Source organism: Silene latifolia, chromosome 8, assembly GCF_048544455.1.
Source record: "Silene latifolia isolate original U9 population chromosome 8, ASM4854445v1, whole genome shotgun sequence".
Classification (NCBI taxonomy): Eukaryota; Viridiplantae; Streptophyta; class Magnoliopsida; order Caryophyllales; family Caryophyllaceae; genus Silene; species Silene latifolia.
The window spans coordinates 27,914,755-27,926,766 of NC_133533.1; the positions used below are offsets into that span (position 1 = coordinate 27,914,755).

At 32.0% G+C, this 12,012-nt stretch overlaps 3 protein-coding genes across 3 annotated transcripts; all 3 read left to right on the plus strand.

The window, feature by feature from the left end:
• Window positions 1-677: 677 nt before the first annotated feature.
• On the plus strand, window positions 678-2,569 carry LOC141594909 (expansin-B15-like). The gene is made up of 4 exons (XM_074414891.1): window positions 678-876; window positions 1,005-1,117; window positions 1,351-1,538; window positions 2,245-2,569. The coding sequence occupies exons 1-4, from the start codon at window positions 678-680 to the stop codon at window positions 2,567-2,569; spliced, it is 825 nt and encodes a 274-aa protein (XP_074270992.1).
• A 2,512-nt stretch (window positions 2,570-5,081) lies between these two features.
• Window positions 5,082-6,517, plus strand: LOC141594237 (expansin-B15-like). The gene is made up of 4 exons (XM_074414377.1): window positions 5,082-5,268; window positions 5,495-5,607; window positions 5,773-5,958; window positions 6,194-6,517. Exons 1-4 carry the CDS (start codon window positions 5,082-5,084, stop codon window positions 6,515-6,517), a joined length of 810 nt encoding a protein of 269 aa, XP_074270478.1.
• A 2,730-nt stretch (window positions 6,518-9,247) lies between these two features.
• LOC141594238 (uncharacterized) lies at window positions 9,248-10,948 on the plus strand. The gene has a single exon (XM_074414378.1). The coding sequence runs from the start codon at window positions 9,273-9,275 to the stop codon at window positions 10,881-10,883; it is 1,611 nt and encodes a 536-aa protein (XP_074270479.1). The 5' UTR covers window positions 9,248-9,272; the 3' UTR covers window positions 10,884-10,948.
• The last annotated feature ends 1,064 nt before the right edge of the window (window positions 10,949-12,012 follow it).

Sequence of the window (12,012 nt, forward strand, 5' to 3'; positions counted from 1 at the left end):
TACTACGAGAAATTTCCGTATCTCAATTATTTTAATTTTTTTTTTGAAGAAAAACAACGTACAAATATTAATGGAGAGTACTTGATCATATTATTAAATTTAAATATAACTATTAGATATAATGAGTAGCAATTGTCTATATTCGGTATTCGAGATCTGGTTGGATGTCGAACTAAGTGCAAAAAAGATGGTGTAATTCTGAGTATGTTATTTGTCCCACATTGAAAAATAATGCAGGTTTGATAAATATATATTACGTATAAATATTAGAATTGTCCCACATCAGAAAAAAAATCCAATTTTTGTGAATATATTACTTATAAATAGTAGAATTGTCCAACATCGAAAGATTAATATAAGGTAGGGTGATTATATAATTATAAATAAGAGTTAACCCACGTATATATTAATCTTTTTTTTTTGAAAGAGATATTTTAATAATATGTAAACAAATCATTAGACATATAATGTAAACATTAAATGCTTATAACGTTTTTTTTTCATTATAAATAAGTTAATTACCCCGTTGCAACGCACGGGCATTCAAACTAGTAATTATTGAATTAGTGCTAATTTGATGGTGACTAATACTGATTTTCTCCCTTAACCTTATAAATACTCAAGGATCATTAATTTACTGATTATAATAAGTTTTTTTTCAAATTGCTTAACTCGAAATGACGCGTTATTTTCTTAATTACGCGTCCTCAACAACATTTCTTATGTTATTACTAGCTAGTTTTGTTCTTTTAAAATGTGGTCAATGTTTTAATCCTAAACTTGTGAATGTTTCAATAAGTGATCGGAATATCAATTTGGGCTGGCATCCAGCCGGCGCAACATGGTATGGACCGCCGCATGGGGCTGGAACTGATGGTATGATTTAGAAATGTGTGTGATTACTTTTCTGTTAAACGCGGCCATAAAAATGTGATTTAGAAATGTTGTTACGTAAATGTCTATAGAGGTCTAAACGACTTATGTTGTCCGCAAATTTTTATTAGGTGGAGCTTGTGGTTACAAGGATGCAGTCGAACGAGCTCCATTTTCTGGAATGATATCTGCTGGAGGACCCTCAATTTATCAATCAGGCCAAGGATGCGGAGTCTGCCACCAAGTCGGTTTTTGTTACTGTATTGACATTTATTAAGTAACCACTGATCTCTTAATAGACCGTCTCACGTAATAATAAATATGGAGCAGTCTCGCATGAAATTTTTATTAGTCCATCTAACTAGTATTCATTAATATTTGGTCCGAAATAATTAGCTAATACGAAGTACGGAGTATTATTATTGTAATACCGTCTTCTCTAATACGATTGTTTTGTTTTGTGCTTAAATAAAATAGGTAAAATGCACAGGAAATGGAGCATGCTCAGGAAATATAGTGACAATAACAATAACAGATGAGTGTCCAGGGTGCACCTCTGAAGCAGTCCATTTTGATCTTAGTGGCGCTGCTTTCGGAGCTTTAGCTAAACCCGGCCTTGATGATCAATTGCGAAATGCCGGAGTTCTTCAAGTCCAATATAGAATGTACTCGTATATTATACTACATCCTTTATTTCATTTCTATTGCTAAACACGGTGTTTACTATCGTCTGTGATATCAGTCTAACACCGAATTATCAAGATTTTTAGTTACTACGTCAACATTTTACCGTATTTTTTATGCAATATTAGTTGTATTTAGCGAGATTATATTAAGTTGTGTCGAGTAATACTGCTACCGATACCTAAACCGAAATATAACACTACAAATGCTACGATATAGAGATTGACAAAATTGTTAAAACCTAACACGCGCTACGTTATTTCTTACTACGGTACGTTATTTGTCTAAATCAAAAATTCTAAGTTAGTTATTCTTTTGTTAGATCGTAAGCCTAAGTTGGGTAAAACGGATCTATTAATACAAATCCCATAACCCATTTGTTTAAAAGATACTCCCTCCGTCCCGATCATTTGTTGTCCTTTCGTTTTGGCACAAAGACCAAGGAAAGAGGAAATGACCAATTACTAAATGACATGTGGATGAAATTGAGTATGAATGATCAAATTGTTCATCAAATGCAATCCTAAAATAGAAAGGACAACAAATGATTGAGACACCCCAAAATGGAAAAGGACAACAAATGACCGGGACAGAGGGAGTAGTTATTAAATTATCCGTTTTTATAAATTTCTTGTGTAAGGTCGTCTAGACTGAATATGATAACCTCATAATACATGCATGGAACAGGGTAAAGTGTAACTATCCAGGAGTGACGGTGGCGGTAAGTGTGGACCCGGGTTCAAACCCGTACTACTTTGCAGCAACAATAGAGTATGAAGATGGAACGGGCATTGCAAAAGTGGAGCTCCGAGCCCAATCAAGTGGATGGATAAACATGTTCGAATCTTGGGGCGCAACTTGGGCCTTAAATGCGGGGTATGTACTTCCGGCCCCCTTTTCTCTTAGGCTCACCGAAAAGGGGTCCGGAAATACTTTGGTCTTAAATGACGTCATTCCTTATGGGTGGCAAGCTGGCCAAACTTATAGGTCTCATGTTAATTTTAATTCGTAATAATTACGATAATTTTATCAAGGTAATTAGTGCTATATCGTGTCTAATTGTGGTCGTCTAGTGAATTATGAAATTAATCAAGAAACATATGGTTATGGACTTATGGTATATTCAAAACCGAAAGTTATGTAATGGGTAGTGCATGTGCTTTTATGAGTTTTATCAATGTTTGCATTTTGATTAATGAAAATATCACTCTATTATTAAAGGAAGGCAAGTAGCTTACAAATGTTATACGGAGTACATAAGATCAAGTATCGACATTATCGGAGCATTACAAATTAAAGGCTTGGCTTATAAAAATCAAAACGGAAATTCTTATGTAAAACTATTTTGTATGTAAAATCATGTATGGAAGACGTTTATATTCAGATGACAACGATGCAAGTTACAATTAAATGGATCAAGTTGTTTAGAGTAAATCTTTACGTCAAGACGATGAGTACTTGTATAAAACGTCTTGGCCTATAATGAAATCTTGGATTAATAAGTGTATTACTGTACTGAATCACCTCTCCCACTTTTATATCACATCTTGTATCCCATTACTTTAATATATTGACACATCATACTTGAAATAATAAAAATGGTAATATTATATATCAAAGTGCTAATGTGTCATTAGGAGAGGGGATGTGACACAAGATGAGAGATAAAATGGAACAAAAGATCTGCTCTGGAATCAAGTCAGCCAAAGAAAAGTGTTTAACATCCACGAGTCAATGAATCTCGAGTGAGGCGATTTTCTATTAATATTGTGTAAAACAAAGTTACAGTTGGAAAAATATAACCATATTATTTTAAGTGAAAAAAAATTCCGGTTATGAAATATTTAATGTTTATTCAAATTCTTGTATAAAGTGACTTTTACACAACAATTTGTAGAGGTGGACATTGGGCTGGGTTGTGCCGGGCTGGTGCGGGCCAAGGGTGGGCTGGGCTGGGGTAGAGCGGCACTGGCACGACACTAACATAGAATCGGGCTGTGCCGGGCCGGGCTGGGCTAGTTTTGGTCAGGCCCGGGCACGACACTGTAGGGGCGGGCCGGGCCGGGCTGGTTAATTTTTTTTTTTTAAAAAAAAAAACGGGCTGGGCTGTAAAAACCCAACACTAGCACAGCCCGTAGGGCTGACCGGGCTGGGCCGGGCTGTTGAATATTGGCCCGTGATGCCGGGCTGGGCCGGGCTGTGCTGGGCTGGCCCACTATGTTGTCCAGCTCTAACAATTTGTACTATGAGTTATGACTTATGTGAGTAAGCCAGAATTTCTGCTTCGATTGGTAGACTGTATGCAAAGTTTGCAGGTTACCACGTATATATAGAATCTCGATGATTTATTTGATGGTTTTTTTCCCATTGTTAGGGATATGTCGAGATGTTTGACATAATATATTTAGGTATGATATATATTATTATATCATACTGAATAAATTATGATATTCTAAAATATTCTAGAGCATTTCTGTTAAGATTATATAGGAGAGATTGCATAAGGGAGAATTGTCAAGAAACCATCTCAACCAAAAGCTTAAGCTGATGGTTGAAGTTCCTTGATTCGTTTTATACTCTAACAATTTCACATTATGTTAGATATATTATTCTAGGATCAATATATATTATTCTATATCATACCCTCATTTTCATTATACCCTACAAGGAAAAGGTACCTCTGCGACCAATCAATATTATTATATATCATATATTCATTAACGTTCAACATTTTGACTTTTTAAGAATTTTAGCAAACTAATCAACAATTTGGAAGTAAATTTATTAAAATTTAATAGATTACTTGTGAATTTCAGTAGGATTATATTATCTTATATTATACTCCCTCTATTTTTTTATATATGACTTTCTCACATTTCGAGACACTCCCTTCTCTCTTCAATATCTCTTAAAATATAAGACTAAATATTATGATATGTATACTCATATGAAAGAGTTTTTCGTAAGGAGTTTAATGGTACAATTTTTATATTTTTTAAACAAATATATTTTTGTAAATATTAAAGTCAAAGACTTACCTCGTAAATGCAAAACGTCATATATAAAAAAGTGGAGGGAGTATTCTTTTAATTCTTAAATAAATCAACTTCTAAGTCTAGCCAAAATATCTTTTCATATTCTCCTAAAATTATACATCCAAAATTAAGATATTTTCTCAAAAAATACAAAGTTAGATTTCCATGAATTTTTTTCATTAAATAAACACTTTCCATGAAAAAAAATATGGCATGATATATTCAATGTTTTTGACTATATATGATTATTATTTCCAATAAAAATGTGAACACAAATATTTGGAAACAATATTTACACACAATCCTCCTCATTTTCTTAGGAAAAAGGTGATGTATATGCTTAATTATCAATATGCTTATTTATGACATTATATCAACAAAATACATCCCGAAAAATCTTATTGAATCCTAGAAACTATATAAATTGGTGTTGTTGTTAACAATTCTCTTCACTAATCTTAATTACATATTTACATTATACAACTTGAAATGGCTCTTAATTACTCTTTCTCAACAACTTTTTATATGTTATTAGCTTCCTTAGTTGTTTTAGAATGTTGTCAAGGTTTCAACCCTAAACTTATGAATGTGACAATGTATGACCAAGTTATCGACGCCAATTGGGGTTTGGCTGGCGCTACATGGTACGGACCTCCTCGTGGTGCCGGAAGCGATGGTAAGAACTATAAGAAGACTAGCTAAGTAGTGGTGGAGCGAGGGTTTACGTATTAAAAATTTGACTAAACTTTTATTTATTTTATATCCTGGTTCCGTCACTATAACTGAGATAGATGGCGCATAATCTTTTTATTTTAATTTTTATTTATAGTTGGACTAGTTACATAAATTTTATATAATGATTTTATACAAAACCTTTATTTCATGTTTGCCATTGTGTATAGGCGGGGCTTGCGGTTATAGGGATGCAGTCGGGCATCCTCCATTTTCCGCAATGATATCTGCCGGAGGACCCTCAATTTATCAATCAGGTCAAGGATGTGGAGTTTGCTATCAAGTAAGTTTTTCGTTTTAGAAGGCGAATTTATTATATGACACTGTCATACATGACACTTATAAAAGAATATCTAACACTAAAACAAATAATCGCTTATGAATTGTATTGTATTGTATACAAGACTTTCTACTTATTTTCTTTTGTGTGTGTCATTCAACTATATAGGTAAAATGCACAGGAAATTCAGCATGTTCAGGAAATGCAGTGACAGTAACAGTTACAGATGAATGTCCAGGGTGCACCTCTGAAGCATTCCATTTTGATCTTAGTGGCACTGCTTTTGGAGCCATGGCTAAACGCGGCATGGACGATCAGTTGCGAAATGCCGGAGTTCTTCAAGTGCAATTTAGAAATTAAGTAACTACCGTTGCCCTTTCACTTTTTGATACGTCTTCTATAAAACGATCTTACATTTAATAAATTATCGAATTCTCTTTTACAAAGGGTATTTAAGTAATCGTGAGATAATGTCAGATACTTACTGTAAGACTGAATTTGTTATTTTACGAGAATGAATGCATTTATATGTAAGTTACTATGTTACACAATTACTTTTATTATTCTTATTATTTAATTTGTATGTTGCAGGGTAGGGTGCAACTATCCAGGGGTGACAGTGGCGGTAAGTGTGGACCCGGGTTCAAACCCGTACTACTTTGCATCAACAATAGAGTTTGAAGATGGAAAGGGTATTGCAAAAGTAGAGGTACAACCACAATCAAAAGGATGGATGAACATGTTTGAATCTCATGGTGCAACTTGGGCAATTAATCCAGGCTATGTTCTTCAAGCACCCCTCTCTCTTAGACTCACCGAAAAGGAGACTGGACGTACCTTAGTGTTGGATCGGGTTATTCCGGTCGGATGGAAACCCGGCCAGACATATCGATCTCGGGTTAATTTTCACTAATCATAATTTACTTTGTGGAGTAATTCACAAATTCTCGTGTACAACCACATGTAATAATTATCATATATCACAAATATGAAATATATGACTCAAATTTCTGTTTCAAATTTTATTATTTCCGTCATCAGCTTTAGACGGACTGATCATATAGGTTATATCGGGGAAGTGGTGATTGACCCCCATAACTTGTGCAATTGTGAAATTAACTCCTATAACTTTCAATTAGAGTAATTTGGCCCCATAACTTACATAATAAGTGAAATTAAACCCCTTTATTAAAATCTCACGAGAAATTCAATTTATCATATAAAAAAAAAGTGAAAATGGTTATGTTTTTATGAAAAATACAAAAAAAAAAGATTTACAAAAAATAAATAAAAAAAATAGCATATATTAGATAGAAAAAATTAAAACTACTTTACAAAAATCAAACAATTTTTTTACATAAAGAATATATTTTTCAACTTTTTTTTACAATTTTTATAAAACAATTTCAATTGCAAAATATTTTTTCAACTTTTTTTTACATACGTATGTAATTCGGTATGATTTTTGTTAAAAAAAAATAATTAACAATTTTATGTGATTTTTTTTGAAATGTTGAAAAATAGAAAAATTTGAATATTTTTTTGCCCTTTTATTATATTTTTTTTGTCATGGAAATATTTTATTTTGACTTCTGATTTTAACACAACTACCTAACAAAATATTTAGCAATTGAAATTTTTTTACAAAAATTGTAAGAAAAAGTTGAAAAATCTGTACTTTATATAAAAATAATACGTAAATTGTTTGATTTTTGTAATGTATTTTAATATTTTTTTTATCTAATTACGTTTTATTTATTTATTTTTGTAAACTTTTATTTTGTATTTTTCATAAAAACATTAACCATTTTCACTTTTTGATATGATAAATTGAATTTCTCGTGAGATTTTGATAAAGGGGTTTAATTTCACTTATTATGTAAGTTATGGGGCCAAATCACTCTAATTGAAAGTTATGGGGATTAATTTCACAATTTCTCAAAGTTATGGGGGTCAATCACCACTTCCCCGTATATCTATATATATGACTCAAATTTCTGTTTCAAATTTTATTATTATGTACTCCCTCCGATCCACACCAAAGGTAACATTGACTTTTTCACACTTGTCGAGGCACGTTTTGCAACGTAAATATCTTTAGTTATACATTATTAAAAATTATAAAAAATTGATATTCTTATAGCATTCATGACGATGAATCAAACAAGATCTCACATGAATATATTTTGTCTTATAGATTAAGAATAATATCGAAGATTCCCTACGACCATAAATAGTGCCAAAAAGTCAATGTTACCTTTGGTGTGGATCGGAGGGAGTACTTAATTAATTTCGTTCGTTAAAGGGTACTTAGAAAGAGAAGGAAAAAAAAAAATTACAAATATAAAGTTTCAAACAGGGGGTCGATTGAAAGCAAAGTAGAGGCAATGGCCAGGGCAAATCATCGGCCTTTTTAAGAGCTTATAGGGTTGTTTATAGATTACTTACCAACAGGGCTATATTTTAACCCATCTTAAATGTTAAACCATGTACTCCGTAATATTCAGTTATGTATTACTAAAACTTAACTTGAAAAACGATGAAATGTGATATTTTATAATTCAAATACACAATGTCATGTTATTCCTTATACTTTGGAATATTTGTTAAGACATTGGCAAATGTATAAAATTGTAAGTTGTTCAAACCATTTACTCTTTATATATAGCTATTTTTATTCTTTAATTATTTTTTATTAAGGATACGTGCAATTATCCAATTTTATTTGTCCATCTTTTTATGACAAGCGGAGCATTACTCCAAATTTTATCTAAATGAGAAATCTATATTATTCATCAAGTCGATTTTCGAGCTAGATGCATTAGGAATTTAGGATATAATTAGACGAATATAAATTGGTTAATAATAAACTATAAAGGAATAGTAGAGAATATTCCCCCATAATGTAGTACAATATGATAACATGACACTATGTAAAAAGATTGTAAGAGAGTGCAAAACTAAAGGACAAACCGATAGAAAAGGAGAAACATGGATTAATTAGTTTTCTCCATCCTTACACATTTGTATTGAATGGACAAACGAAAATTACTCTTAAATCAGTCAAACAAGATCCTAAACTAAAATTCCTAAATTGAAATTTAAGATTCTTACTTTGCATACCCTCGAGTATTATATACTTTAATAGACTGAAACTCGATACCATCTGAATACCAACTTTGACAAGAGTAATAACATGAAAACTAAATCATGTATAGACATGAATTGTAGAAGGGAACAAGTCTTCTCTTAAGCTTAGGGTCTCTTTGTGATCCTCCCTCCACTTGTCATAAAACTCTTTAACTTCACACTCTCTTTCATTCAAAACCAATCAACACTTCAACTAAAAACTAGGACTCTTGTAAACTATTCACCATACAAACAAACAACTATTTCAACTACAAAAACATTTCCTTTCTTCTTAATTTTTCCCTTAGCCATAGCTCTCTTTCTTTACCATGTTTAAATCTATATACTTGTTTTTCGAACATTCATCGTCGTTTTCTATATAGAAATATATTACATATATACACAATGCACAATTGATTTAATTTACGATAATTAATCGTACAAATCTCTATTTTAGTTAGTATAGGTTTTTTTTTGAATTTTAATGTCATTAAAACAATTTTTTTTTTATTAAAGATCAAAACATGTTGATCTTCTAAATGGCTTTGATTTCAGATCAACAAACAAACTTCAAACATTTTTGTAAAATATGTAAAAAAGGGTTCTTGTGTGGAAGGGCATTAGGAGGGCACATGAGAGCCCATGGAATAGGAGATGAGAGTGGAATCCTCGACGATGATGATCCGGCTAGTGATTGGGAGGACAAAAGTGGTGGTGGAGGAAACAAGAGAAGTTATGCCTTAAGAACAAACCCTAATAGGTTAAGAAGTTGTAGGGTATGTGAAAATTGTGGTAAGGAGTTTTTGTCCTGGAAATCCTTTCTAGAGCATGGTAAATGTAGCTTTGATGATGCCGAATCCCTTGTATCTTCACACGAATCCGATGAAGAAGATGATAGTGGAAAGAGAGCCTCAGGATGGTCTAAGAGAAAAAGATCATGTAGGACTAAAGTTGGTAGTTTTACAACAAATAATTGTCCTTCTAGTGAAGATGAAGACCTTGCTAATTGTTTGATGATGTTATCAAATGCCGCGGTAGACTCAACCCTAAGCCTAGGGGTGGATCAACCCGAGGAATCTTCTGCATCCGCTAGTAAGGAGGAAGAGCGAAGAAACATTCATCATCCTGTTAATTTCATGGTCCCATTTGTGTCACCCGCGCCACCTTTAGATTATAGGGCTAAAAGCGGCGCTAGTGGAAGTAACCCTAATAATAAAGGATTGTTTGAATGTAAAGCTTGCAAGAAGGTTTTTAATTCACATCAAGCATTGGGTGGACATAGGGCTAGTCACAAGAAAGTGAAGGGTTGTTTTGCAGCAAGGTTAGATCATAATCATAATATTAATAATAACAATAACAATGATAATATTAATAATAGACAAAATGTAGATCAAGATAGTTATTTAGGAGAATATAAAGATAATTTGTTAGCAAGTGATCAAGAATTCATGAGGCCGTCGAAATCAACATCGACAACATTACAATTAGAGTACGGAGGAGGAGCTGGTCCTAGCAACAATTCTTCCTTAGCCGCGTCCAAGAAAAAGGCTAAAGTCCATGAATGCTCCATTTGTCATCGGATATTTTCATCGGGTCAAGCATTGGGTGGGCACAAAAGATGTCATTGGATCACATCAAATGCCCCGGATCCATCAACCCTAGCGCGATTTCAAGAGCTACAAGAGCAAATTGATCATCAACTTCAAAGCCAACATCTTCAAAGAGGTCCTATGTTCACTCAAATTGATCAAACTGCCCTTGATCTTAACCTCCCTATTACAAATGGTCATAACACATTACGTACACAAAGAGAGCCTACTAGGACCGCCTTAAGTTTTGAAGTATCTACAGACATTTTCTTACAATCATGGGGCGGTGTCAATGTCGACATGAAGAACCATTTGCACCACCAACAAGAGATCAATGGTGCTATAACGAGAGACGATAATGGACAAAAGAAGGTTGTTACTAATAACAATAGCGGGTATTATGAGTCGAATATGCCTATTAATCAAGACGATGAGGCGGATAGTAAGGTGAAATTGCCTAAGTTAGGAGAACTTAAGGAGAATATGAATACAAATGGTAGCTCTTCTCCTTGGTTGCAAGTTGGTATTGGCTCAAGCAATGCTGTTGGAGCTAATCCATAAAATTCCCTAAAAGAAGAAAAGTAAAAAAAGAGGGGAATTATATAGGTATATCTCTGAATTTATTACACTGTAATTACATACACAATGTTAATTAATTCGGTTGAACTGAGGAAAAAAATTGATTAGAATTATTCAGTTAGTATATAAAAATAGGTATATATTCATTTATTTATCAATAAGTAAATATACATATATTTAGATTTGCTATATCTCAAAGTTGTGATTAATTAGACTGTTTTGAATAATGACATATATTAAGATTCTTTAGTAGAATTTTAAGATCCCGCGCAATAAATACACGGTATCTATAGAATTTTTATTTTTGTATTACTTAATAAATGCTAAATTAACACTTCAATTTTTCATATTTTACGTCATTATTTTTTTATATGTGGAAAAAAAAAATTTGAACTTTAAAACTATTCAAGAAACCTGAGTAAAATTGAACTATAAAATAATAGTGATATCTCATTAATTGTTCATTTTTTTCGTTATTGTACTTCGTTTCGAGTAAAAAAGAAATTAAAACTGAAAATTAATCTAAGAGAATTTAGTAATGTGCTGAAATGTATCTTTTTTATAAAGTATTTTGTATACCACAAAGCTAATGATTCTAATTAATAAATTCTCTCAATTTTTTTTGTTATGAAAGTAATCAAAACCATTTATAGTTTTGTTTATACATATTATGAATAATATGGGTCAAGTCATTCTCAAACAATAATATCAATAAAAGATTTAATAGTTTATTGTCTTATATTATTTATACTTTAATTAAAATATTATAGTTTAGTGTTTAATGAAAATTATGTAATTTGATGAAAAGATTAATTTTAATGAAAAGAATTATATAATGAAATACATTATAATTATTAATTTTCTTATTTAGTCAATACAATTAAATTATCAATAATTTCTTTATTTAAAAAGTTGCTTTTTAAAGGGAAAATTTGTGAGTTCACCTATTATTTTAGTAGATCGGGGATGCAAGAAAAAATTGGTAAATTTACATTGACTTCTTGGGTATATCTAAGTATAAAGCCTACTAACTATGTGATGACAAAATGATGTAGAACTCTTTATGAGCTACTTATATAGATTATAGATACCTAAGCAAATGAGTTTAGTG

What these genes read in the sequence shown, in the direction of transcription:
- LOC141594909 (XM_074414891.1), top strand. Translation starts at nt 678, where the DNA reads ATGACGCGTTATTTTCTTAATTACGCGTCCTCAACAACATTTCTTATG. An exon ending in GATGCGGAGTCTGCCACCAA is followed by an intron (nt 1,118 to 1,350) that starts GTCGGTTTTTGT and finishes TAAATAAAATAG; the next exon opens with GTAAAATGCACAGGAAATGG. An exon ending in CTTCAAGTCCAATATAGAAT is followed by an intron (nt 1,539 to 2,244) that starts GTACTCGTATAT and finishes TGCATGGAACAG; the next exon opens with GGTAAAGTGTAACTATCCAG.
- LOC141594237 (XM_074414377.1), top strand. Translation starts at nt 5,082, where the DNA reads ATGGCTCTTAATTACTCTTTCTCAACAACTTTTTATATGTTATTAGCT. An exon ending in TCGTGGTGCCGGAAGCGATG is followed by an intron (nt 5,269 to 5,494) that starts GTAAGAACTATA and finishes CATTGTGTATAG; the next exon opens with GCGGGGCTTGCGGTTATAGG. An exon ending in TTCTTCAAGTGCAATTTAGA is followed by an intron (nt 5,959 to 6,193) that starts AATTAAGTAACT and finishes TTTGTATGTTGC; the next exon opens with AGGGTAGGGTGCAACTATCC.
- LOC141594238 (XM_074414378.1), top strand. Translation starts at nt 9,273, where the DNA reads ATGGCTTTGATTTCAGATCAACAAACAAACTTCAAACATTTTTGTAAA.